At 44.6% G+C, this 27,960-nt stretch overlaps 1 protein-coding gene across 1 annotated transcript in view; it reads right to left on the bottom strand.

The window, feature by feature from the left end:
• rsu1 (Ras suppressor protein 1) overlaps positions 1 to 27,960 on the bottom strand; it is an 80,767-nt gene that overhangs the window by 36,738 nt on the left and 16,069 nt on the right. The window contains exons 4-8 of the mRNA XM_080751568.1: positions 27,344 to 27,464; positions 16,435 to 16,553; positions 12,555 to 12,637; positions 11,524 to 11,638; positions 5,887 to 6,019 (exon numbers count right to left, since the gene is read on the bottom strand). Of these exons, the coding sequence (XP_080607694.1) occupies positions 5,887 to 6,019; positions 11,524 to 11,638; positions 12,555 to 12,637; positions 16,435 to 16,553; positions 27,344 to 27,464 (571 nt within the window). The remainder of the gene's footprint in view (positions 1 to 5,886; positions 6,020 to 11,523; positions 11,639 to 12,554; positions 12,638 to 16,434; positions 16,554 to 27,343; positions 27,465 to 27,960) is intronic.

The raw sequence follows: 27,960 nt of genomic DNA, 5'->3' as shown, positions 1-27,960 counted from the left end.
CTTTCAACATTTTGGGTTGCCGACCCCTGAATCTAGGGGAAGAGACATGGCCGCTAAAAGTGTCTCAGAGCTGGGGAGGAGAAGCGTTGGACCCTTGTTACTAATCTCCCGACACCTTTTTTGTAGAAGACATTTTTAGCGAGCGGTAAATAGTATTTTTACACCTAGTTTTAAAATGTGGCTTAGAAAGTCGCATTTTCTCCGTCCTTGCACAGCTTCTGTGAGCGTAGTTTCAGAACTCAGGGTAGTTTTCAACTCTGCCCCTTCCCCCCATATTAGCCAATCAAATTAATGTATTGCAGTTACTGTACAGAAAGTACTACTTTCAGTACAGTAACTACAATAAATTAATTTGATTGGGTAATTTAACATGGGGGTACTTCACATCATAAAAAAATGCAAATTTGATAGCCTTATTTAGCTGTTTTGGGCGGGTTTTGGGGGGCGTGACACGCCCACTTTAAGTAAAACATTTGAGCACTTTTCCCACCAATGCGTGGTCGTCCAGGTCTGTATAGGTCGGTGGACCTGGCCTGGCCTGCCCTGCCCTGCGCGGAGGGACGGTGATCCATCATAACAGTGGGTCCTGCTATATCGAGTGATCAGCATCAAAGCAAACAACAGCCACAGCGTATTGAGCTGCTGGCAGACAGAGCTCTCCATCATCCCAGCCAGACAGCTGCTGCTGAGGGGGCACAAAGGAGACGCAGAGATCCTTTGAGCGACCCTGTCAATTCTATTAAAATTAAACCTTTAAACCATTAAGACCTGCTGAGGCCAGTCGCTCGAGGGGGGGCACAGTGGTAAGCAGGGCAGGAATTTCAAGGAGGCCATGGCCGTCGTTGCCCCTCAGTTAGGCCGTGTGCCCCTCAAAATAATGGCATGACCTGAGCCTGTACCACTTTCTCTTCTGTCTCTTTCTTGTCAATATGTAGACACCAGTGTGTCTTTCTTGTCATGTAGACACCAGGACGATGATACACGAAAGACGAAGAAGCGTGTCTGTCTTGTCAATATGTTTTGAGATTCTGAATTCATAACTCCCCTGAGTCGACATCTATACCAAACCAGTGATTGGTGCATGGTTGAGCATATATTTAAAGCAGATTGTAAATATACCATAATTTAAATGCAGATAGTCATACATTTTAAATCATCTTTAACCCTTAAATTCAATTAATTATTTCAAAGGACTAAAATCTTGTTTTATTTCACGGCCTTCTTGCCCTGGAATTTGGCCTTTGTGCCCTCAAAAAATGGACAACATCAAAGGCCAAGTGGCCTTGCCCCTAAAAAGACAGAATTCTAGGCCTGGTGGTAAGACAGTCCCCGCCCACCATCACAGAGGTTGTGGATTCAAATCCACAGCGGCTTTGTCGGGCGTCATCTGTGCGAACACAATTGGCCCATGTCTCTGTGTGTGCTATTATTTCCTTGTCTTTCTGGTGCACTGCACGTGGCTACGCTCAGTGCGTTGTCTTGACAACCATGCACACATGTTCATATTGGGGAAAAGGAAGGGAGACGGAGTGTCATATGTGACAGAGAACAAACAAACAAACAAACAGATACACGAGAAGAAAAAGCGAATGAGTGAGAGATAATGTTGCCGCCAGCCGAGATAAAAGTTAACTTGTCTACGGTAAAGTTTAAAGCAATTGAAAACGAAAGAGGGAAATCAGCGCCGCGGTATGGACGCATTTCAACGTAGTTGTCAACGCAGACATAATTAAAAAGTCCGATGTAGAATGTAGCCTTAGCCTAAAACCCATAAACCATAATGGTTGGATTAATAATAGTTTTTGATTAAGAAAGACGGCCAACTGGCCGTGGACTGGCCGTTTGTGGACGCTGGATATTAAAAGCAGATGTCAGATTCGTCTATGCTGGTAAGACTGAATACATTTTGATATTGATTGAACATGTGGAAAAGGTTTATGTGAATACTTTATTAACAGTTTGTAAAAGAGGATTTTAAGTGTGTGACTGCAGCGAGTCACTGACTGCAGTCAGACAAGAGTCACCAGACGCGCAGTGCACGTTATAGCCTATTATTTAATAATCTAACGTAGCCTACTTGTGTAATTATTTAAAACACTTTCACAAGCCACAATGTGGCTTAATATTATTAAGGGTAACAAACAGGCACGCTGCATGCACTCACTGCACATTATAACACGTTTGCTAGTGAGTGTAAATCAGTGGCTTCCTCAAAGAAAAAGAAACGAGGCGAAAAAGCGTTGAAAACATAAGGTTCGGGCCTCGGCTCGGGTCGGACGCTTTTTCATGATTAATGCTCGGACGTCGACTCGGGTCGGACAGAAAACTGTCGGACACAGGTTCGGGTCGGACAGAAAAAAGGGGCCCGATCCCAGCTCTAACACACACACACACACACACACACACACACACACACACACACACAAATTGGTTTCCCTCAACATCCAATGGATAACAGCAAGTGATGACTTTGTCAAATATTGAGAAAATATGCAAGAGTTGATGAAAAAATGATTACAAAAACACCCTGCAGAGATGTGACCTACCGTCAGAGAGAAAGTACGTCCAGAGACAACTGAACTCACCTTTCTGAGCCTAATTATTCAAAAAATCACACCCAATGTGAAGTGAGCGGTGGTCATGCTTACATAACGTCTTCAGACTAGGATTTAAGTCTAGGATGTACAGGCTATGCTACATACACACACACACAATGATATGGCAAAACGCTGAGGAAAAAGTGGCTACAGACACACACCCAGCCACTTTATGGAGCGGTTTACCACCGCTCAAAATCACACCTAATTTGAAGTGAGCGGTGGTCGTGCTTGCATAACGTCTTCAGACTAGGATATATGTCTAGGATGTAATTGGTGATGTAATACAGGCTACACACACAAACATTGCTATGGCAAAACACTGAGGAAAAAGTGGCTACAGACACACGCACAGCCACTCTATGGAGCGGTTTACCACCGCTCAAAAACTACAGATTACAGAAAAACCACTGAATGTTGAAAGGTCAGGTTCTTTTGTGTAATAGAGGTCAAGAAACATGACAAGATACAACTACACTTCACATGGGGACATATTCCTGCAGGGTTCAGCCACCAACACACCAGGCAAGAACAGCCCCTACATGTCTTTGCAGCAGCAAGAATAGTTTCAAGACAAGACTAATTTGCAGTTGCACAGACATCGATCACACACACACACACACACAACATTGTCAAGACAACCTCAGAGTTAAACGCATACAGTACACACAAACCCCCCGAAAAACTATTGGTGAGACATGCTCATGCTCACAGCCACAATCATGCGCGCACGCACGCACGCACGCACGCACACGCACACACACACACACACACACACACACACACACACACACACACACACACACACACACACACACACACACAATCACTGTCAGGCAGAAACCTCATAATGTATCTCCAAGTTTCAACTCTTTTGGTAAATTAAAACCCTACTTCATTGCACAAGAGTGTCGCACAAAAGTAGTGAATAAAGCCTACAAGCACACAACGCCTCGCGATGCGAGGCGTTCTGTGCTTGCGGATCGGCTATTTTCAGTATATAAAATCGTTTTTAAAATGAATAAAAAAGGGAGGTTTTGGACATACAAGGTTTCCACCTGACAACAACAATACACACACACACACGCACGCACACGGATCAGTTCCAGAGCGTGCCCCAGCAGCTCTCTAGCAGTTTTAAAGCATTCAAACAGGCGGATTTACAGCGTCTCTCTCTTTCTGCTGGGAGGAACAGACAGCCAGAGAAATAACAATGGATACCACTTTTTCTACACACATTGTAACGCTCCTTCACACACACGCACGCACACACGCACGCGCACACGCACACACAGAGTATCGTGTTCCAATCTTGATTCTTCACTAGAAAGGAAACATATTCTGCTTTATTGTGACAAGACTACAGGGGAAAGTTACTGTAAGGAGATGAATGACCAACAGAGGGGGAAAGACATGGACTTGGACCTTGGACACTACGTCTATGTGGTCAGCATGTTGGCTGGTTGACCCACCGGAGCAACCTATGTATGCTCACAATATGTACAAGGGATGGGACGATAATCATTATAATCTTTTATGGTGATAAAAAAAAACACTTGCTATAATCTTATCGTAGTGATTTTGAGTTTTGACTTATTGTGAAATTGTCCTCCGTCATACGTGAGGATGAATTGGCGTTTGTTGAAAATGTAAATTCAGTCCCACTACACGTTCCCCCCAGAATACAGATGCTGGGGTTAACAAAAGCGGCTTTTTAAGTCATTTAAGCATATTTTGAGTATTGCCATAATATCGCTAAACGCAATAATCTTTGTCCCAATTATCGTGACATGATCCCTAATAGAGGGGCTGCCCTAATATGTACCAGCTCAGTGGCCTTATGGTTAGAGTGTCCGCCCTGAGACTGGGAGGTGGGGGTTCGATCCCTGGCCGGGTCATACCAAAGACTCAGAAAAATGGGACCCAGTGCCTCCCTGCTTGGCACTCAGCATCAAGGGTTGGATTGGGGATACGTCCCTGCAACATACTAGCGTCATGTCCAGGTGGTGTACTTATACATGAAGCTGCCTCACGTAGCAAGGAAACAGGAGATCGGCTCCTGGGCCTCATGGCTCATGGTGTGACGGACAGACTGACAGACAGACAGCCGGTGGAGGTTTTGATAGTAACTGCGACCTTACGGTCACAACAACACCTTATTTAAGTATCTTTAAAAAGATATATATAAACACACATTAGACCATCACTCTTCCCATGGGAATATATTCTCAGTGTTTGGATTCAACTGCTGGTGTGACTTTTAGCGTGTCAAATATAGCACATGGCCTGGCGGGTTTTATTAAAGGTGAAATATCCATCATCATACATGGCTTGTTAATTGGGGCTGTGGGAGAGGCTTATTTGTGCAGTGGACAAATTAACCCACTGTCATCTTCTTACAAAGACAAAGATAATTTAATGACCAGCGGAGTCTCAATGGAGACTCAAAGAGTCTCCTACTGACCAGCCACAAAAAACTGAAAAATCTCCATTCAATTCCAGCCTTCATGGTGTGTCTAATTTATGGAAAATAAGTCATTTTTTGGTGGTGGACTACTCATTTAAGCAGCAGGAAACATACTGTATGTCTTAATATAAAACCTAAAGTGGGTCAGTCAACACTTTTATAAAGGTGCATAATTGCTCACCGTTGGTCATCAACCATGGCAAAGAGACATGGAGAGCCGGGATTGGTTTAGCTTGAGCGAGGGGCAGAGAGGGGTGATGACACATGACGTGTGAGTATTCACACTCCAAGGAGAACACAGAGAAATGTACACGGAGATAATTAAAGATACGCGTCATACTGATCTTTGCAGGATTGATTTGCTGCGATCACAACCCAACAAGCAGTCTGACTAAACGCAGCCTTACCTTGAACATCGAACCTACAGTATTCTCCTACAGTTCCAAACAAACAGTTATTTGTCGCATCTCTAATATATCGTTGCCGTCTCTAATATATCATTGCCGTCAGGTGTCCAAAAGTGTTACCTTTCAGAATAAAAAAAAATAATAATAATAATAATAATCAGTCATGCAGCTGATCTACAAGCTCAAAAAGAGGTTTCTGCCCGACAGCAACAATATGTTTGATACAATCCCCAAACTCTCGGGTGAAAGTGTTTCGGTGCTCAACAGTAAAAGCACCAAAGCAAGCATAAAAGCAAAAGGTTTTACTCAGAGAAATCCGGAGCACTCATTAAGTCTGTATGTTCTGTTTGTTTAAATGCATTCGTTTGCCTACAGTACATGTGGTGTTGCTGGAGGCGGGCGTCGGTTCACTTACTATTTGTACGTCTCAGAGCGGACGTACTCGAAGACGTGCGAGACGCCCAGCTGGAACTGGTCTGCGATGGGGGTGACCCACGGGTTGTTCTCTGCCTTGAACACCTGCTTGGGCCCGGTCAGGTCCAAGTTACCTGATGGGGGAAAAGAGACTCAGTGTTAATTTCGTTGACAAAGTATGGCGAAAAATAAAAACTAAGCTATGATGACTAAAACTACGACTATATTGTCAATTTCTCCAACAAATAAAAACTAAACTAAAATGTTAGGGAGGGTCTAGTGGAGAAGAGAACCATTAGAACTAAAGTCATTTTATGTTTGGTTGCACTCGGGGTGTTGTACTTTGAAAATAGCAGATCTACAAGCTCACAACGTGTCACGCTGTGACGCGTCAAGGCCTGCCAAAATACATCTGTGTCGAGAAAGTCAAGTGTAGATTTAGTCAACTATTGTCTTATGATATTTAGTCAACTAAAACTAAACTAGAACTTTTCAAGTAGGTTGGGAGTGGCTTATTGTTGTTATCAGCCGGTAACACTAGGGAGTCTGTCCCCGTTACAATGCGCTAGACCCCTGGGAGATGTATTGCTGAGGTGGAGCGCCACACCTACCATCAGTCAAGAGAGAAAGTAAGAGTGAAGCCAAAGGGACAGAGTGACAGAGAAAATAAAACAGTGATAAATCGAGACAAAAATGCTTTAGGTGACTGAAAGAATTCATACATCTCAAAGAAAAGGTATCCGTTTGATATGCTTCTGAGATACAGTTTATGACTCACACAACATTATGACTTCCAATAATATACCTTTAAAATGCAAGCAAACATATGACTTATCATTTCATATCATGTCTTCTCACTGCCCATTGTTCAGCAATGCCGAAAACCTCAAAAATGCTTTTCAATCCAAAATGAGTCAATAGCACAGGATGACTCTTAGTCAGAGTATGTTTGACATAAATGTAAGAGTTTAAATTGACACTAAATGCATGAACATTCCTACTGCATGTTGTATTAAAAAAAGGGAAGGATGGACTGGACAGAGTGAGAGAGAGAGGATTCAAACTTTAGAAAGAACAAAAAACATTTGAGTTGCGTCATCAAGCTAAAGGCAGGCAGGCGGGGAGGGGAGGAGAGGAGCGAGAAGAATGTCACTGGGTCGGATGGGGTAGAAGGGCGCCCCCCCATGTGGCTGTCCGTACTGACATGTTAGAAAGGATGGGGTAGAAGGGCGCCCCCCCATGTGGCTGTCCGTACTGACATGTTAGAAAGGCGGGTCGGTGTTGCTAATGTGATGAATGTGGGCACCACGGGACTAATTATCTAGCCTTTGATTAGCCTGGCGATGAAGGGCTTTCTCACTGCAAAGAGAGAGAGAGTCTAAAAAAGGGCAGAGTCTAAAAAAGGGCATAGATAAAAGAGAGAAAGGAGAGGAACAAGCGAGACAAAGTGAAACAAAGAGTACAACAATAAAAGAGAGAATGAGGAAATGTTAATAGTGTGAAGAAAAATAAAGAACTATTGGACAGAGAGGAGTGAGAGCCTGCTAATCATCACTCATGACACACACGCACGCACGCACGCACACGCGCGCGCGCGCACACACACACACACACACACACACACACACACACACACACACACACACACACACACACACACACACACACACACACACACACACACACACACACACACACACACACACACACACACACACACACACACACACACACAGAGAGTACTGGCTGGCTAAATATGATACAATCCCCTGGCTTTCTGGCTAAATCCTGAACAGCCCACAATGAAATGCTGCCTCATGACTAACTGGCTTTAAATGCTTTGAATCGTCAGACGGAAGGTGTTTAACACTTACATCCTGAAAAACTGACTGACACGACGACGACAGGGCCTTGTGTGGAAGATAAAAGCAGTTTCTGTGAGGCAAACGTAGGTATTTTTTCTTCGTCTAATCTCTCTCTCTCTCTTACTCATATAATGAGAGAAATGTGAAAGGAGCTTATGTGTACAAGGCAACATCTTCTAGAATCTGTCAAAGAATGCATGCCTGCTACCAGGGCTTTGTCCAACAAGATTTCAAAGTTTTTATTTAGATTTGTATTAATACGAGAACGTTCCATTAAAAGCATGCCAACTTTCCTGGAATAGAAAGCCCGTAGTTCCTATGAAAACCTCCACCGTCTATCTGTCAGTCCCTCCGCCTGTCCGTAAAGTCATGTCACACTTTTAGCCCTACTCTTACGTCCGGCACCATTGCCCCTATCCATGCCAAACTTTTCACACACTCCTTGGCTGGCAAACCACAACCTCCGCCCCCGATTTCTCACATGCCCCTCTTCTAGCGCCACCATGAGGTTGCTAAGGCCAATTTGTGTATCCATGCAACCTGACTGTCGTTTATCTCCCGATAAGGGAGTCTTACTGGTATTAGCTTGGAGCCTTGAATTAGCCCTTCACTATGCACCTCCCAATAAGCTTTTGTCCAATGCTATCTTAGAATAACTTCCTGCTTGCCAAGGCAAGCAAGCTTTTGTCCAATGCTAGCTTAGAATAACTTCCTGCTTGCTAAGGCTGGGAGGGGCATAGTGAAGGGCTAATTCTCTTGGATTCACCTACCAGTGATGTCACTGGTAGGCGGGTTTCTGAACAGTCCAGCCCTCTTCTGAGACACAGACCAAGTAGAAAGAAATGGTACAATATTATAATGAACATTAGTGAAGACACACTATATGAAGATAGGTTGGAAATGGGTGACGCCGTCCTTCAACAGAGTATTTGTTTTGGCAGTCGATACGGGGGCCAAAAATTACATAAAAATTATTAATACAGGACTCCCGAACACTCTCGTGACAGCTAGGCAGCATTGACAGGAGGGCGTGGAGCATTTCAACATTTAAGTGTCGGCACATCATATGGTAGAAATAAATGAATTCCGTTATCACCGGAGGTGAAACCACTACCAGTTACTGTACCACAAAGGACAGGCGCCATCAAAGAGCTTTATTATTTTGTGGCCAAAAGGTCCGTCTTACATTGAATACATCTAACAAATCTACACCAAACAAGCGTCGTTGCTGATAAATCACAACATAATCTCTCTCCATCCTCTCCCTGGCTTTCTCCTCCCTTTCCCCATGCCTATATATCTCCTCCTCCTCCTCCTCTCCCTCCTTCTCTCCTCTCTCCTTCCCTCCTTCTCTCCCTCCCTCCTCTCTCCCTCCATCCGTCTCTCATTCTCTCTCCTCCTCTTCCTATCTCTCTCCCTCCCTCTTTCGTTGTCTCTCCCTAACAAGGCTGGAAAGAAGGCAAAGGGCTTAGCCCGTTAAATCCGAGAAAGCATCCGTGTCATTTAAGATTTTTTGCGTTGGCCATTAAAAACATTTTGCTGATATAAGCTCACATGGCGTCACTTTGTGCGGCGCTGCAAGCTTAGTACACCTGCTATTTTTGAAGATTGTACGGCAAAACCTTGAGAAGTGTGAGAATTAGTCATTTGTAGACATGGACTAAAGAAATGTGTTATCTCACAACTGAAAATATTTTTTAGGACGAGCTCTAGTCTGTGATTTGTGAAACAGCATCAAAGGAGTGCTAAACAATAGAGGGTATGCGCATGTGTAGCAGAGTGACTGCCTCAGCCTGATGGCCTCAAAAGTCTAGTATCTCCCTTGGTCCATAGAGATATTCCGTTGGATCAATGGTTAAGATATTGGACTTTCACATGGGAGACCCGGGTTAGAATCCCGGGCGTTACATTGGTGCCTGGACGAGGGAGGAGGTCAAAAGGGGGATGAGTGTAGCAGAGTGACTCACTACCTCAAAGAGTCTAGTATCTCCCTCGGTCGATAAGGATATCCCTTTGGATCAATGATACCAAAAATAAAGTGCTTCCTGTCTGCGCCGGAAACAAGATCCGGATCTGCATTGGCTCCCATTCAAAAGCTTGCTGACAAAACCCCATTTTTTCTGTTTCTAGATCCTGTCACATGACCTGCAGCATTTCTTGCTAGCTTGTCTGCTTATAGCATGCTAACGTTTGGTCGCGCTAGCACGAATGCTTTTGTGATCGGCCTTGTATGGCATGATACATGCAGATTTAGCGACCGTGCACGCGCCTTGTGCATGCGCAAAAAGCGTCGATCACATAAAAAGGTAAGAAAATCATATTTTATCGTGGCGGGCAACCGAGAAAGTCGCAGTTTTTTCTTAGTTATCAATGAGTTAATATTGTTTCTGCCGTTCTACATATCGACAACAAAGGGGAAGAGATCACAGATGGAGGCTTTAAACCTTTTCTTCTATGAAATATCTGAGACATTAGTGTAAGATACATCTGAATATATCGCTAGGTCAACAACTTCAAATGCTCTAATCTTAAAACAATAACCGAACACAGCCATATCTATCAGCTGGTAGAGCCTGTAAGATCCAACTATCATAGATCCAACTTTAATCCATTTGTCGAGTCGTCCCTCAGGTCTCAACGGGTTAGGGAGCCGTGACAGAAGGATTCTAATAAGCCCCTGCTGTTCTCCTCTCTCCTCTCCTCTCCTCTTTTTGAGCGGTGGTCACACCGTCTCCATAGCGTGGCCGTGTGTGTAGGTATGTTTGTTTGTTTGTATGTATGTGGGTTTGTATGTGGGTCTGTATGTAGCCTCAAGCCTGTGGTGTAGTACCTTTTCTGACCACACATGTTAAGGGAGGGGCGCTGTTGTTCAGGCCACACACACACACACACACACACGGGGGGGGGGGGGGGGACCACCGCTCAGTTCACACAGGTGTGATTTTTTCCATATACTATCAATTTCTCTCTCTCTCTCTCTCTCTCTCGTCTAAACAACCCTTTCCCGTTCACACCTCTCTCTGCTTCTCCAACCAGCGCCCTGACGATAATAACATCCACCTTTTAATCATGTCAACAAGACAAGACAAATGGAACGAAAAAAGTGTGTATGTATACATGCATGTCTGCTAAGGTTTGTGTGAGCTGTGCGTGTGTGTGTGTGCGTGCGTGCGTGCATGTACTGTATGCATGCGTGTGCGTGCGTGTGCGTGAGTGTGGACAGGCTGTCAGTGAGTGCTAGGACTCCCGGTGACCTCGGTGGGGATGGATGTGGCTCTGTGAAGCGTTCAGTCTGGGTCATCATTCTGTCTGTCTGTCTGTCTGTCTGTCTGTCTCTCTCTGTGTGTGTCAGTCTCTCTCCCAGATTGCCTCCTCACAGCCTAACCATACAACTGTCTGTCTGTCTGTCTCCCAGACAGCCTCCTCACAGGCGACATAGGAAAAAACTATAATTTCTCACAGCGACTATGTATGTCTGCTCTCTGTCTGTCTGTGTGCATGCGTGCCACAGAAATGCATGCTGGAAAGTGTTGGGCTTCCTCTGTGAAGAGCAGCATACTGAGTGTGACCTGAACTTACACACCTCCAAGTAACACAAGATTCATAAACAATTTCTGCTGATGGGCGGGCTGTGTGCGTGTGTACGCGTCATCATCTAGTTCATGGGGCAGCTGCCGTGCAGTGAACTAGATGACTAGAACTAGAACACCCACACAGCCGCGTGTGTGTGTGTGTGTGTGTGTGTGTGTGTGTGTGTGTGTGTGTGTCATCACCTAGTTCAGGGGGCAGCACAGTCAGCCTGTTGCCTTGGATGTGCAGCTCTTTGAGCTGGGCCAGGTCACCAATCTCCTTGGGCAGAGAGATCAGATCGTTGTCCCTCAGACTCAACTAGAGAGAGAGAGAGAGAGAGAGAGAGAGAGAGAGAGAGAGAGAGAGAGAGAGAGAGAGAGAGAGAGAGAGAGAGAGAGTGAGTGTGAGAGAGAGAGAGAGAGAGAGAGAGAGAGAGAGAGAGGAAGACGGCAAAGGAAAACGGCAAAATAAATGTCAGATATGCCGTCCGTTTAGACGACAACAGTGATTTCAGGGGTTGAAAACGATTTCCGGGGTGGAAATCTTTGAGAACGCTCTGCCTCGCGCCTAAATCTAAAAGGGAAAACACTGTGAAACCAGCAAAACGTATAAGTCATGGCTGACGTCGGCTCAGCTATGGAGCCATGCTCACCTCATGCCACGCTGCACTGGAGAATGTAAACCAAGCAAATCTCGGTGCCACGAGATAATTTGATAATATTTGTAATTTATTTGGACACTTGAAAAAAACGTTTTCCTCATAATATAATCATCATAATTCATCATACAAGACTGTCGCACAAAACTAGTGAAAACAGCCGATCTACAAGCACACAACGCGGCGTTGTGTGCTTGTAGATCTGCTGTTTTACTAGTTTAGTACATTTTATAGATGATAAATACAAAACGAACGGTTTTTGACATACAAGGATTCCACCCGACAACGACGCTATGCTATATAAGGTGCTGGGAGTGAAAATTATAATGTAGGGGTGCCTCGGATTAAAGAAATATTTATGGGGTGCCCTGAGACAAAAAAGTTTGGGAACCCCTGATCTAGAGACCGTTATTGACTAAACGTGGCCTTCAAGTCTAGGCAGCTAAAAAGCCTACTAAAGAGAGAGGTGGAGTAAGAGAAAGAGGTTTAGTGAAGGAGAGGGAAAGCCAGAGAGAGAGACACTGATGTACTGTGCTTGTACAGTATATAGATAGATGATATAGATGAAGTACTCACTATCTGTAACTTGGCCAGTTTTCCAACGTCAGGCGGCAGCATCTCAAAGTCGTTGTCGCTGAGATACAGAGCGCGCAGTGTAGCTGTAACACACACACATACAAAAACACACACACACACACACACACACACACACACACACACAACTCTGTTAGGCTTGACTGTGAGTGAGACAGAGAATATACAGAGAGAGAGAGAGAGAGAGAGAGAGAGAGAGAGAGAGAGAGAGTGGGTGAAAGTGTGTGTGCTTGTGCATATCTGTTAAGAAAGAGTGAGTTGAAACCCAGGGTCTGGCCACAGTCTGATCAATACCAGTGGTCACGGCTGATTAACAACATCCCTGCAGACTGGACTGAAGAGCAACACACACACACACACACACACACACACACACACACACACACACACACACACACACACACACACACACACACACACACACACACACACACACACACACACACACACACACACACACACACACACACACACACACACACACACACACACACACCAGCTGTTTGTTTCACATCTTCATACCACTTGCATCCAGACGCAAAGGAAATTGCATAAACAAAAGGACACAAATATCTCAGGGGCAGCGAGGTTACATCCACAAAATCAAGGCATATGTCAATTCAATTTCAATTCAATTTTATTAGAGTGTCAAATCATAACAAGTTATCTCAAGACACTTTACAAAGGCTAAAGAGCAGTGTGTGAGAGAGGGGGGGGGGGGCAGAAGGGGGGGGGAGAGGGAGAGGCAAGGGAAAGGGGGGGAGGGAGAGACAAGGGAAAGGCTAGGGAGGGGTGGCATGAGGGGGGTAATAATAATACATTTTATTTGTAGCACACTTTATATTTGTGACAGATCTCAAAGTGCTACATTCAAAAGGTCAGAGAAACAAAGCTAAACACATTGAAACGGACTAAAGAAACCTGTATAAGGTAACCTTAGAACAGTGCACAGTTTCACACCTTGTTTAATACAAATCAGAAGATGTCCTCATGTCATGATACATCACGCACATCACCCAGCACTCTGAGGGCACAAGCAGCGTCTCCAGCCAAACACTGGTTTCTGGTCATCCCAGGTTGTTGAAGCCCCCTCTAACAACCGCTCCGCAGGCATGTACCAGGCTGGACCATCAGAGAGGAAACTCCCATTCAATGTTATACGAGTTTAAAGAAAAGGACCCCAATTGAAACAAGCCCAAAAGCTTTCTTGGTATTTATCCTTTTAGTTGACCTTCACCAGTATTCATGACTGACCTTCACCAGTCATGATACTGTACATTTTACTATGCAAACTTTGAATAAAAGTCTTCAATCAATCAATCACTGCCGCCCGGTGTCTCCGTAGCTCTGCTCCAATGAACCTGACAGTCCATAGTTGTTCAGAGAGCGGTAGCTGATCACAGGACGGGTTGGGGACGGTAACTGCCGTACCGCGGTATACCGCGGTGTCAGGGTCCTTACCGCGGTCACAAAAGACAATAAAGAGGCAATTTTTTATTGAGAACGAGCGAGTTTTAAAACGGGGGAGAAGCAATTAAGCCGCTCTGCTCTGGGCCGCGTACCACATGTTTGGAAGCTTAATGGGCCATCAGTTTCCTTTTCATCGAAAATGAAACTAATGCTAGACCCTAGGTTTTGCCGTCACACGGAGACAGAGAAATCCCCACTGGACACTGACTGGAGCAGCCGTCTCGTAGCAGGCAGCAGCGTTAAACTTTCTCCATTATCCACACGACACAAGTATGTTTATACATACCTTGTGGCAGATTCTTTTTTATTCATACGGACAGAGGGCGAGCCGCGAGGACTAAAACCGAAAATGAAACCAGCTTCTACTTTTTCCAACACGCCGCTGACTCCGTCGGCGATTTTACAACCTTTTGTGTCAAGTCTTGTAACTAACCAAAACCGGGGGCAGCCAGAATTTGCCGCTCCACAGCACGAGTTATACATCCCCGTACAGCACAGCGGGTCTGGCTTTGAAAGAGCAGATCTACAAGCTCACAACACGTTGCATCCGCGACGCATTCTGAGCTTGTAGATCTGTGGGTTACTATAGTAACGTAGGCTACTGGGGCTTGCACAGATCTACAAGCTCAGAACGCGTCGCGGATGCAACGTGTTGTGAGCTTGTTGATCTGCTCCTTTCAAAGCCAGACCCGCTGTGCTGTACGGGGATTTATAACTCGGGCTGTGGAGCGGCAAATTCTGGGCAGATGATTGGAATATTTTGGCTTATCGCCGAACCTTAATTGATAGATACGGGGGTGCGTTAATTACCGCAATACCGGCGGTAAATGGGAAGACGGTAACCGCGATAACAAAATGTCGATACCACCCCACCCCTAGGAGTGTCCGCCAGGCAGCGTGGGCTGTTGGTATACAGTATTACTCCATCGCTGAGCAGCACCTTCTTGTATGCAAGGCTGACAAGCTTGATGATCACGATGAAGCACACAGTCCACAGAGTTTGCAAATGCATCTTAAATCTGCACCTACTACCTTAACGGTGGTGTTATGAATTATGGAATGTTGAACAAAACGGCACACGATGAGAACATTGGCGGTTAGTGGTTTAAATAGAGGCCAAGGATGAAGCAAACAACCTGCTGTACTGCTTCACATGGTAAATGTTGCAGTTACTGTAGTGCCTTTATCCAAGGCACTTTACAATGATTGTGCATTACATTCACCCATTCACACAGACACACATATTCACACACCGGTGGCGGATGAAACCATGCAAGGCACCGGTTCCCAAGCGGCCGCTCTACCTCCTGAGCCACTGCCGCCCACACATGCCACTTATGACAATCAATATTACACTGTATCTATCAAAATGATTGTCTAGCTGTCTTATGAAAACATACATACCTCTGAATTAATTGCACCCATTGACATTACATGCCCAAATAAATCTCCGACACGTCCGTTTCAAGAGCCCCGGCTAGCCAGGGGTAGGCAGTATAGAGACCAGGATTTCTGCATGTTTTTGTGAGGGTATCTACCCTAGGAGACACGGGGAGAACATGCAAACTCCACACAGAAAGGCCCTTTCACCAACCCCACCTAGGGTGTGGCTGATGACGCGGAGGAGGAAACACGCCCCCAGCGGAGGAGAGAACACGCCCCCAGCGGAGGAGAGAACACGCCCACAGCGGAGGAGAGAACACGCCCCCAGCGGAGGAGAGAACACGCCCCCAGCGAGAGAACACGCCCACAGCGGAGGAGAGAACACGCCCACAGCGGAGGAGAGAACACGCCCCCAGCGGAGGAGAGAACACGCCCCCAGCGAGAGAACACGCCCCCAGCGGAGGAGAGAACACGCCCCCAGCGAGAGAACACGCCCACAGCGGAGGAGAGAACACACCCCCAGCGGAGGAGAGAACACGCCCCCAGCGGAGGAGAGAACACGCCCACAGCGGAGGAGAGAACACGCCCCCAGCGGAGGAGAGAACACGCCCCCAGCGGAGGAGAGAACACGCCCACAGCGGAGGAGAGAACACGCCCACAGCGGAGGAGAGAACATGCCCACAGCGGAGGAGAGAACACGCCCCCAGCGGAGGAGAGAACACTCTGTATCAATTAGAATAGCTAGTCTCTGATTAATGGTGGAATAAACCGAGCATCTGATTAGGCCACTTGCACACTAATGCAGCATTAATAATTGTACAGGGCTTAAGAAGTGTGTGTGTGTGTGTGTGTGTGTGTGTGTGTGTGTGTGTGTGTGTGTGTGTGTGTGTGTGTGTGTGTGTGTGTGTGCGCGCGTGCGTGCATACAGTGTGTGTGTGTGTGTGTGTGTGTGTGTGTGTGTGTGTGTGTGTGTGTGTGTGTGTGTGTGTGTGTGTGTGTGTATACTCACTGAGGTAGAAGAAGTTCCCAGGCAGGGAGCTCTGGTTCAGGTTGTTGTAGGTGAGGTCCAACACTTCCAGGGCAGGCAGTGAACCGAAGCCCCTGGGCAGCCCACTGAGACGGTTCATACTGTGGAGACACAGACACACGTTCTACTTATCAATACTGTGATGTAGATATACTCTGTTACAAGTAGAAGTCCCGTATTCAAAATGTACTTGAGTAAAAAAGTACAAAAGTATTGGCATCAAAATATATTTAAAGTACCAAAAGTAAAAGTACTCATTGTGCAGAATGTATCATAATGCTTGCATTCAATCATTTGAAAATAGTCGATCTACAAGCTCAAAATGCATCATTGTGATTAGAGTTTGTAGTGCGAGTTTAAAGGAGGGGGAGCAGGAATCTTTCTTTATCTAAATAATGACGCATATCTCTCAAAGATCCCCTAAGGATGTCCAAATAAATTTAAAATAAATAAATACACAAAAGACATAGGCACACTTGAAGTTATAATCAGTGTCTCCCTCTACACCCTGTACTTCCTTCGACTTCGGGACCACGCCTCTTCCGTGACGTTCTGTTCCGTCACAGCGTTTCAGTCAGTGAGACAGGCAGACAAACAGGCAGACAGACAGACAGTCACCCCCCTCCCCTATGCCTGTTTCTGCAGGACTTTCTCCAGTCTGCACTGAGAGAGTGAACGATTAGTGAAATAATTGTTTGATGTTCTGATTGTGTATACTTTAGCCTACTTCAGTAGTAGCAGAGACACATTGCAGACTGATTGATTGCGTGACTGTTTGTGTTCGCGGCTCGCCGATGTCCGCATCACCGCATGTGTAAAGTAACTAAGTATATTTACTCAAGTACTGTCTGTACTCAAGTACAATGTTCAGATATTTGTACTTGGATAGTTCCAATACTTTCACTTCTACTACACTACATCTATCTCTGAGGCAAATACTGTAGTTACACCATTAAAATAATTTGAAAAGCTTTAGTTCTACAGAAATACATTATAGGTAGGCCTATTATAAAACATACATTAACTACCTATTTTATACCTTGGCTGTTTGAAACTAGCCGATCTACAAGCTCACGCTCGGCCACTGCGCGTCGCGTCCTAGGCGACTGTCCATGCGAGAATGATATGAGAGTACTTTTACTTAAGTAAAATATGAGTATCTTTTCCACCATTGCGAGCTCGCACGGCCTACGGCCCCGTCACTCGCGTTTGTGAAGGACCTTATAAATTATAATAACTACTTTAGCCCTATTTTATACCTTGGCTGTTTGAAACTAGCCGATCTGCAAGCTCAAAATTGTGTGATTGGCCACTGCGCGTCGCGTCCTAGGCGACTGGATGCGTGCGAGAATGATATGAGAGTACTTTTACTTAAGTAAATATGAGTATCCTTTCCAGTCCATTGCGAGCACGGCCCACGGCATGACGGCCCCGTCACTTCACTTTGTGAAGGATAACTAATAGGCTCTATGCATATACGCCATTTTGTTCTACTTCCGGGTGTCTTTCGACTTCCTTCACAGGTGTTACTGATGATACTAATGAAGGCTCTGTTTGATTTATTGTACAGTGGTTCTTTAATTTCAAGGACCCCCATAACTCTGTACAAATGGAATCAACAAATGAAAGCAAATGGACCCTTGCGGGTCCATTTGCTTTCATTTGTACACTCTCAGAGTTACACACCTGTATGGGGACATTTGGAAACCCACTCAAGGACACTTTAAGACACTGGTGTAGCAGAGTGTTTCCAGTGAGCCAACATGCACAATATCAGCACCCTGACTCTGTTTGACCAGAATGGAACAGACCCTTCATTAGTATCATCGGTAACACATGTGAAGGAAGTAGAAAGACACCCGGAAGTAGAACAAAATGGCGTATATGCATATAGCCTATTCCAGTGGAATACATTTGTCTACCTTCTTTTGGGTGAGTTAATCCAACATGTCGTGTCATTGTTTGGTCCAGATGTAGAGAACACATGAATGGAGAGGCAGGGGGAAAAACGTGAGGAAAAAAAAAAAAAAAAAAAAACATCCACAGTCAAGCACCGAGGCAACTCCAGCATTTGGCCGAAACGAGCGCCCATCTCGGCTTGGTGTTTCTCAGTGCCTCGCTAGAGAACCGGGTCGCGAAGAGACACGACCCCCAGGCTAGTAAAATAGGTGCATGCTTCACTATATAATGGATACGGAAAAGACGGCTTATTGATTCTTTATAAAAAAATTGCAACGGTATAGCATTCACGTTGTTGTTCATGTCAATTAAGAAAGTTAAGAGTTCACTTTATTAGAAAGAGTGTAAAATACTGTAATTTCCAAGGCATTTTTCCCATTCTTTTCAATGGGATCACGTGATGTTGCTCAGTGCTCATACGTCATCATTTTGCTCGGCCATTCCCGAGCTTGTGGAGGAGGAGTTTTGGAAAAGTAGGACATTGGAATCTCCGTCTGAATACAACTCTGAAAACAGGCAAGACAACTATATGGTTGCATTGGCAAATATTTCACAACAACCTAACAATTAAATTGGGACAAAGTAGATGTTATTCTGCTACCCTGTCTGAGTTTAATGTGGATATTTTATCAACAAGCTTTTGGAAAAAATCTTGAAGATTTATGCAAATCTTTGAATATATACAAATGTTTGAACGAAAAACATATTCAAGCTGTTTTCAATTATAGTGTCAAACTGTTTTCTAAAAAACGCAAGTGGTTCTCAAGGTTGTTCATGTCAAGGACCGCCAAAATGATATATGGTTAATGGCTAATGAGTACGCTAGTCTGTATTAGCCCTAGTCTGTTTGGCCCTGGGATGTTGGAACGAAGGCTATTGACTCCTGCCATGTTGTCCAACTGCCAGTCCTGCCTGTTGTCTGTACGTTTGCATAACTGTTTGTCTACATCTGTTTGCCTGCGTCTTCGTACCTCAAAACGTCCTTGGGGGAATATTCCATTATCAATACGCAAACAAGCACCAAAGCTCTTCAAAGACACAAAGTTACTTACAGGGGAAGGATTGGATAAAGCAGCGCACAGAGGCGAATTGATTGAGCGACGTTATTTGTGCGTCTGTTTACATGGTGTTTATGTGTGTGTGCACCATGCGCTCACGCGCACGCGTGTGCATGTGCTTGTCTGTTTATACAGAGGCAATTTCCAGGTCAGAGGGACGGATTGTTTTTGACAAATGAGATCAAGTGCTTTATAAAGCTGGCTCGTAGAAACAGGCATTCCCGCACACCAGGCCACAAAACACACACGGGAGGATAAACAATTACAGGATAAAAAAAGAATATACACCCCCACGGCGTGCGGTGTGGAATACTAGTGTGCGGATTACACACCATCCTGATGATGTGGGTGTGTTGTCTATCTGTGAGTCAATACCAAGCACATAATGGCGAGACCATCCCCTCCTCCTAATCCTACATGACATTGACGGGATGCCGTCAACCCTCCGCACACGCACACTTTTAGGCGCAGGTACAGGGGGCGAGCCCAACTCGTTTGCGAATGGTTTTTGAAAACCATAACACCGTGCCAAAAACTATTACGAAATTATAAGTGCATAATTGTTGTTATTTTTTTACTAATGAAATCCCAGCTTATAGGCATTTTAAGCTCCCGGCAGCCATCGTGGACGCCATCTTGAACATGATGCATTTCCAGAAGTTAGTTTTTCCTAAATGTTTAGTATGTTATTTAGCATACCCAATAGTAACAGAATCCATTGGAAAATCTCTTCTATCAATTATTTGGGGGTTCAGCCAGGTACCGAAATATCTAATATTGCATTCATTGCAAACCGACCACTAGGGGGCGAGGCCAACTCGTTTGCAATGTTTTTTGAAAACCTTATACGCATATCTAACACCATCACCAAGTGCACGAACTTGATGATTTTTGGCGAATTCCCTCTCAGCTACCAGTCCTGTGCCTAAAAGCATGACTATATTAAAATGATAACGGCCCTACACAAAACACTTGCTATGCATCTGGGGTGATCCCATATCTATAATGCAGTATACTCTACTTATAAAGACTGGATAATTTTAAGTGTGTTTATACTAGTAAGACACCTGAGGGTGGAATGCGACCTCAGGGTGACAGTCGCGCCAATTCTTGACTATCTGGCCAACCACAGCGTTTCTCTGACGATTCTAGTTGTTGTCATTCTGGGGGGAGTTTGTTCATGTTTTTGTGAAGGTATCAACCCTAGGAGACACGGGGAGAACATGCAAACTCCACACAGAAAGGCCCTATCGCCAACCCCACCTAGGGTGTGAGCGATAGGGCCTAAACATGGAGATGTGGAGAACACTATATATGGAGATAGTCCAGTCCATCATGTCATATGGGACTACCGTCATAGACAGTAGCCATTGTTAGGCCAGAGTCAATGGCTGTCTGTCTGAATGTCTGTACAGGAAATTATGTCACATGACATACTTTTTATGCCCATATATGAGTCATTCTGTACCACATCTCCATGTTTAGGCCAAACAGGTTCGCTCCATTACTCCATGTATAGGTCCAAATGCCCAACGTCGAGCTTGACAAGGAGGATACCGCACATTGTACCTCATCCACCCTTTCTTCTCTCTCCTTTTGGTATCTTTATCCTCCACCTCCTTTTTTTCTTTTTTATTCTTCTCTTTTTTTCACAGCCGCCCCCATATTTACTTTAGAAAATATATATTACATTCTAAGAACGTTTCGAGTACCAGTTTGATACAAGAGCGAATAAGCACTACACTTCTGGAATCCTGTGCGTCGACTTAAAGTCGGATCCAGGCCTAATAACTTTATCTAGCCGCCCCGTTGCCATCTCCTTGTTACATTTTCTTTTCTGAGACACATTGTACCTCATCCACCCTTTCTTCTCTCCTTTTGGTATCTTTATCCTCCTCCTCCTTTTTTTTCTTTTTTATTCTTCTCTTTTTTTGTCTTTCTTAGTCTTGTGTATCCTTCTCTTTTTTTAGTCTTTTGTGTAGCCGCCCCGTACAGGAAGTGATGTCACAACTCGCTGACATCACTCCCTGTACAGAAGGAAGGTTACAGAAGGAAGGAAGGAAGGAAGGAAGGAAGGAAGGTCACTCAAGTGACAAGGTTTTTCAGGGTAAATGCGACCTTCGGTCGCAATTAATGCATCATATTATAGACATGGTTATAGCAAGTGTTAATCTAGCACTTATTCCTACATGATTGTCCTAACCACCACATGCATGACCTTATATCTTACACCAGGGGTCTTCAACAGGGGGTACGAGACCCTAGGGGGTCCTCAGAGTTACTACAGGGGGTGCCGCCAAATCTTTGTGTGATAGGATCATTCTTTTAAATTAACAACTTGAACCCTCGCGTCCCTATTCTGAGGAGAACTTTATAGCCATAAAATAGCAGATCTACAAGTAGATCGCAGATCTACAAGCTGTCAACGCCTCGCAGCTTGTAGATCGGATATTTTGGGCAAATAGATTTTGTGTAGAGGTAAAAAGAAGCAGACCAAGTACAATGTTTACTAAGTATTGATGATTTAAGTGGTTAAATGTCTGAAAAAGTTCAATTTCTATGAATCTATCGATGAAAATCTGCAACAAAGTTGTATACAACATGTAGAGGGGGTCCCTGCTTCATCCCTCTCTCAGCTAAGGGGTCCTTGGCCTGAAAACATTGAAGACCCCCTGCCTTACACTAATCTTAACCTCACTAACTTGCTGAAATCTTAACATAACTAACTTGCTTTTAACTCAAAATCCATGTGGTCAACCACATCCACCAACACCTTACGCGATAATATCGTTTATCGTGATAAAAAAAACACACACGTGATATCATCATCCGTCATGCACTGGGATCAATTCACCTTTTATTTGCTGAGCTGCATATCCGCTACCACTTAAACCCTCTATGATAAAAAATACTTATAATATACATACTTGATACAGTCTTTTTTTCACTCTCTATTAAAATGTCTTTGCCAAAAAATAGCCAGATATACAAGCTAAAATAGCAGATCTACAAGCTCACAACGCGTCACAACGTGGCGCGTTGTGACGCGTTGTGAGCTTGTAGATCTGCTATTTTTTGGGCAAATGTTCCGCCCCAGGATAATGGATTTTGATTATTGTGATAATATCGTAAATCGCAATTTCTTTTGTCACAATAATCGGGATATGAAATTTTCATATCGTCCCATCCATACGCACAGCTACACACAACCCCAGGAGGGGGCAACCAGGTTCCAAAAGCGGCATAGCTGATTACTGTGAACCTTTCACACAATGAAAACAACAAAAAGAATCCCTGATAGGCCCCATGTTCAGAGAACACAATAAAAGCATTTTGTCAAGAGAGCGACGGCCATCCCCCTACCAGTTTCACTGGGTCACCGAGAACAAAATCTTAGCCGCTTTTAAGTGGACACAGTGGGGGCAAAATGAACATAACACTCTGCTACTCACCATAGGACTCATGGAGCCCCAAGTGGCTTGTGTCACACCTTAGCTCTAACACAGCATGCAAGCAGACAATGGGAACAATACAGCCTTCGGTTCTTTAGTTTAGGCACACAAGGGATGAAGTGTAAAGGTTATAAAGCAGCTTTTGGGGGTTTGTTTCGGCTTTTAATGGACAGTAGAGACAGGAAAGGTACTACACCAGGGAGGGCGAAAGAACGAAAGAAAGAGTAAGATGACTTGCCATGGGCCATGAGTCAGGCTTGACCTCACAAGGTTGCTGTGGGGACTGCCCCATAGGTCGAACTCCCGTTGGGTCGAACAGCGTCGGCAGGTTAGATAATCACCCGCGAGCGTCGGCAGGTTAGATAATCACCCGCGTAGAGAATCACCAGCGTCACGGTTACTGAGGTTACGTTTAAGGTTAGGCATAGTTTTACTGAGGTTAGGGTTAGGGTTAGAGTTTGGTGGTCGATCCAAAGGGTGTTCGGTTGCTGTGAGTATATAGTGCCTACTGCTACTGCACACTAGAGCTGACCCATGATGATAATCCAAGCTTCGTTTGATGCCATGGGATTCAAACGGGAATATAGATATTTGGGTCCCATCCTCTTTTACAGTACACTTTAAGACATAATAAGACAGAATAAAGCCATAATAAGAAATAATGTGTTGGTAATTAGAGCTAATATATTTTATTAGACAGAAACAAAGACAGAATAGTAGAAAGAGCGAATACATTCTCTGGCACCGTCACCGGCCGCGGAACTGCAGCGGCAGACACTGCCGCACGACCGCTAGTTCGACCAGCAGTCGCACTGCATCGCCGGCGATAGGACCAGCAGTCCCGCCAGTAGGACCGGCAGCCGCCGCACGGACCGGCAGGTCCCGCAGCGGTAAACTGCACGTCCGTGCGGTGGTGGCTGCCGAGGCAGTTACCAGCGCTGCCGGTGCCAGATAATGTATTCGCTTTCTGCTATTCTGTCTCAGCCACCACCGCACGGACGGGCAGTTTACCGCTACGGGACCTGCCGGTCCGTGCGGCGGCCGCCGGTCCTACTGCCGGGACTGCTGGTCCTATCGCCGGCGATGCAGTGCGACTGCTGGTCGAACTAGCGGTCGTGCGGCAGTGTCTGCCGCTGCAGTTCCGCGGCAGGTGACGGTGCCAGAGAATGTATTCGCTCTTTCTACTATTCTGTCTTTGTTTCTGTCTAATAAAATATATTAGCTCTAATTACCAACACATTATTTCTTATTATGGCTTTATTCTGTCTTATTATGTCTTATTATGTCTTAAAGTGTACTGTAAAAGAGGATGGGACCGATATTTGAATTCTCAGGTTTAATAGAGGAGAGAATTGCGATGGCACAACAATATTATTATATGTATGCTTTCATCAAAAAGCAATATTTTAAGAGAAAATCGAATCAATTTAGACAAACAAACAAACAAATCTAAGAAATCCTATGAATTAAAAAGAATTATAATAAAAATTAAGAAGTAGTGAAAATAGCCGATCTACAAGCTTTCGACACGTTGTGCACTTGTAGATCTTCTATTTTATGCTATTTTCATCTCTCTTTTGGGTCTCGACCTGAAATATTTGGGAACCACAGAGTTAACAATTAAGTCCGGGTGCTAATTGGAGTGATAGAGTCCACTCAAAACTCAACAATTGAGGGAGATAGCAGCTAATGTACGAACTGCACTCAAAACTCATGTTGTACCCAACAATCAGTCAATCCAACCTTGCCCCCAAACAGCTATTGTGCTCTATGACTGTTTTCAATGTCATGGCGGGATTGATATTGAAGTGGTATTGAAATGAAGAGAACAGAATGAATAGTACTGTACGCACCAGTTCCCATGCTGGCCTTGTCAAATAAAACAGCTGTCTGCACTTGTTGCACAATAGGAACACTTTTATGATCATTTCGGTCTCAGAGACCTTCTTCGGTCAGGCATCTGCTGACCGCTAGTAGCACCCCCTTGTAAAACTGAAATTTCCCAGCGGCCAATAAATGGCACTGTATGTTGTGTCTCATCATTTTGTTTTTAAAGAAAAGTTATTTTCACTGAATAAAAACACAAGTACGCTGCCGGCACATCCTGCTTGGCCCGAACAAACTTTTTTAGTTTTAGACGCCTAAATCTACTGTCGGTTTTGTCGACAATTTGTTTTTTCCGCAGATGATTGCATCGTAAGGCCTAACAAAATAAAACTTTGGTTTCCGGTTGGCTGTAATTTTAGGGCTGAGGGAATTTATTTTATTTTATTTTTATTTTTTTGTGGGCATGATGGGTAGCAAGGAATTTTATTTTATTTCCTCATGGGAAGGATGGGTAGGTAGTTTTTTTTTTTTTTTTTTTTCCTATGGCAATGATCGATTATGCTTCTTTTTAATATATTATGTTTTCCTGAGTTACCAATTTCTAAATCATTAAATGGTTCATATTTACACATTAAAAACAATAAAACTGGGAGAAACAAGAATACAAATGTTTTCTAAAAGAAATGTGTTTTTGCAAAGAAACGGTGGGATTGAAATGATCAGTCTGTAATGAGATGCGCAGTCGCCAGGCACGTGCGCACATACAGCAAAAGGGGCTTGAGCCCTTAATTTTTATCCGTCTGAAAAGGCCCTTTTAGAAATGTCAGCCCATGCCTCTCCAAAATTCTGTGCACTCCCTGGATAGGCGAGAGTGCAGTCTCGCAGCAGCAGACGGCCGAGATGCTCGCATGTAGCCGCATGTTAGTAAAAGGCCACAGCTCGGCCCCAGGAGGTCCGCGAGGGACGGGGCCGGCTCCCAGGGGGTCCCCGGAGGGTCCCCCACGCTCGGGGACCCCCGCGGACCCCCTCCGTGCCCGAAAAATCCCGGCCGAAACGCCCAAAAGCGGCCCGTCCACCACATCTATAGCGGATACCCAAGCTAAGTAGAGCAATAACTTCCAATCGTTACGTTGGGCTGCAGATGAAAACTGACATCGGCACTGTTTCACCTCCTTAATTATGTCTGCAAACGTTTTAGTAGTCAATCGAATTATTTTAGGAGGTGGTTTGCACGGGCAGACGATGGCTGGAGGAGGACATGCATGTGCTGCTGTTTATGTTGTGCGCCGCCGTCTCCTCGCGATGAAGGCAAGGACGCATGAATAGTAAAACAAAACATTTGCGCACATGATATTTTAGACGAAAGAAAACTTTGATTAAACTTCGCGAATGTGGTCGCACCAAATATATTTTTTGTAAGACGTTTTTGATCGACTCGGTCGGATTTTGACTTAATTTTATTTTATTTATTTTTTTCACTCCAAATGCCAATAAAATCATCTGAGTCGCACATATTTAACTCATACCCTGCCAAACCCGAGGAACCCGAGAATTTCGCGATGTCCCTCCCTGCCACGCCCGAGGAACCCGAGAATTTCCGCCATTTTGAAAAAAAAAAATTTTTTTTTTTTTCAAAAAAATTTTTTTTTCAAAAAATGTTTTGGGACCCCAAAAACGTTAGTAGGCATGATAGCGATCGCGAAATTGCTTGTTTAACCCCCATACAACCCCCATACAACTCAGGTAGCAGACCTCCAAGCTCACAACAGTGTAAAACATAATGGCTGCTATCTCATGAATGCCTGAACGGATTTCCATTCGGATTTTTTTGTTTGAAAGCTGTGAGCAATGTGGACACACGTGGTGCATTATCTAGGCATGGGTGTGCATGATCCGTGCACTATGAATTACATGGAAGTCTATGGAGACGAATGGCAGTTAAAGAGTACGAAGGTATTGTTAAATGGCAGCATATGAGTTAATAGGGTCGGTCGCCAACCGGAAACCAACATATTATTTTGTTAGGCCTAATGGCTGATTTTACACTTGTAGCATGTAGCATGCTGAAAATAGCTGATCTACAAGCTCACAACACGTCGCAGTTATGAGCTTGTAGAGCTGCTATTTCAGAGTGCAACACCCGAGCGCAACCAACATAAAATGACTTGTCATTTAGCTCTACTGGATCTCTTCTCTACTAGTCCTTCCCTAACATTATAGTGTAGTATTTATTTGCTGACGAAATTGTCAATCTATTTCATCTTAGTCATCATAGCTTAGTTTTTATTTAGATTTGGTCTGTGAAAACAGGTAGTCGACGAACATTTTTTGTCATAGTTTTAGAGGAAAACAACACAGACACACAGGGAGAGGCCTACCCCAGGTTAAGGTAACACCACAGACACACAAGGAGAGGCCTACCCCAGGTTAAGGTAACAACACACACACACACACACACACACACACACACACACACACACACACACACACACACACACACACACACACACACACACACACACACACACACACACACACACACACACACACACACACACACACACACACACACACACACACACAGTGAGGGCCTACCCCAGGTTGAGGTGCTTGAGTTTCTGCAGACTGCTGATCTGGGTGGGCAGCTCCTCTATCTGGTTGTTGAACATGTTGAGAACCTCCAGGTTCTTCAGCTCAGAGATGTTGGCAGGGACCGCTGGAAGACAGAGAGAGAGAGAAAGAGACAACAGAATGAATGTGTAATACACCCAAAAAGAGGGAGGAGGACATGACAGGGGGAGCAAGAAGAAGACAGAGAGACAGAGAGAGAAAGAGAGAGAGAGACAACAGAATGAGACGTTGGCAGGGACCACTGGAAGACAGAGACAGACAACAGAATGAGAATTATTAATGTTCTATGCCCTATGCCCACGTTGATGAATTGAAATGCATAGGACCACAATGGATACAAGTCCCCTGGGACTTCTTTGTGTTATCCTTTTTAGCCTAAATGCTTTACTGTGCTGTACAATCAATCAATCAATCAATCAAATGAGGGGAAGCATGAGAGAGGAAGAGTATACCTGATGAAGGCCACAGTGGGCGATTTTTTTTTCTTTACTTTTTTTTGCTTCTTTTTTTTGGGAGCTTTAAGAAGGTGTGTGGAGCTTCTCCTTTTGTTTACGGGGGAAGACAATGAGGGAGGACAGGAC

This window comes from Nannobrachium achirus (assembly GCF_963921795.1).
Source record: "Nannobrachium achirus genome assembly, chromosome: 21".
Lineage (NCBI taxonomy): Eukaryota > Metazoa > Chordata > Actinopteri > Myctophiformes > Myctophidae > Nannobrachium > Nannobrachium achirus.
This window is presented reverse-complemented; position numbering and strand designations above follow the sequence as displayed.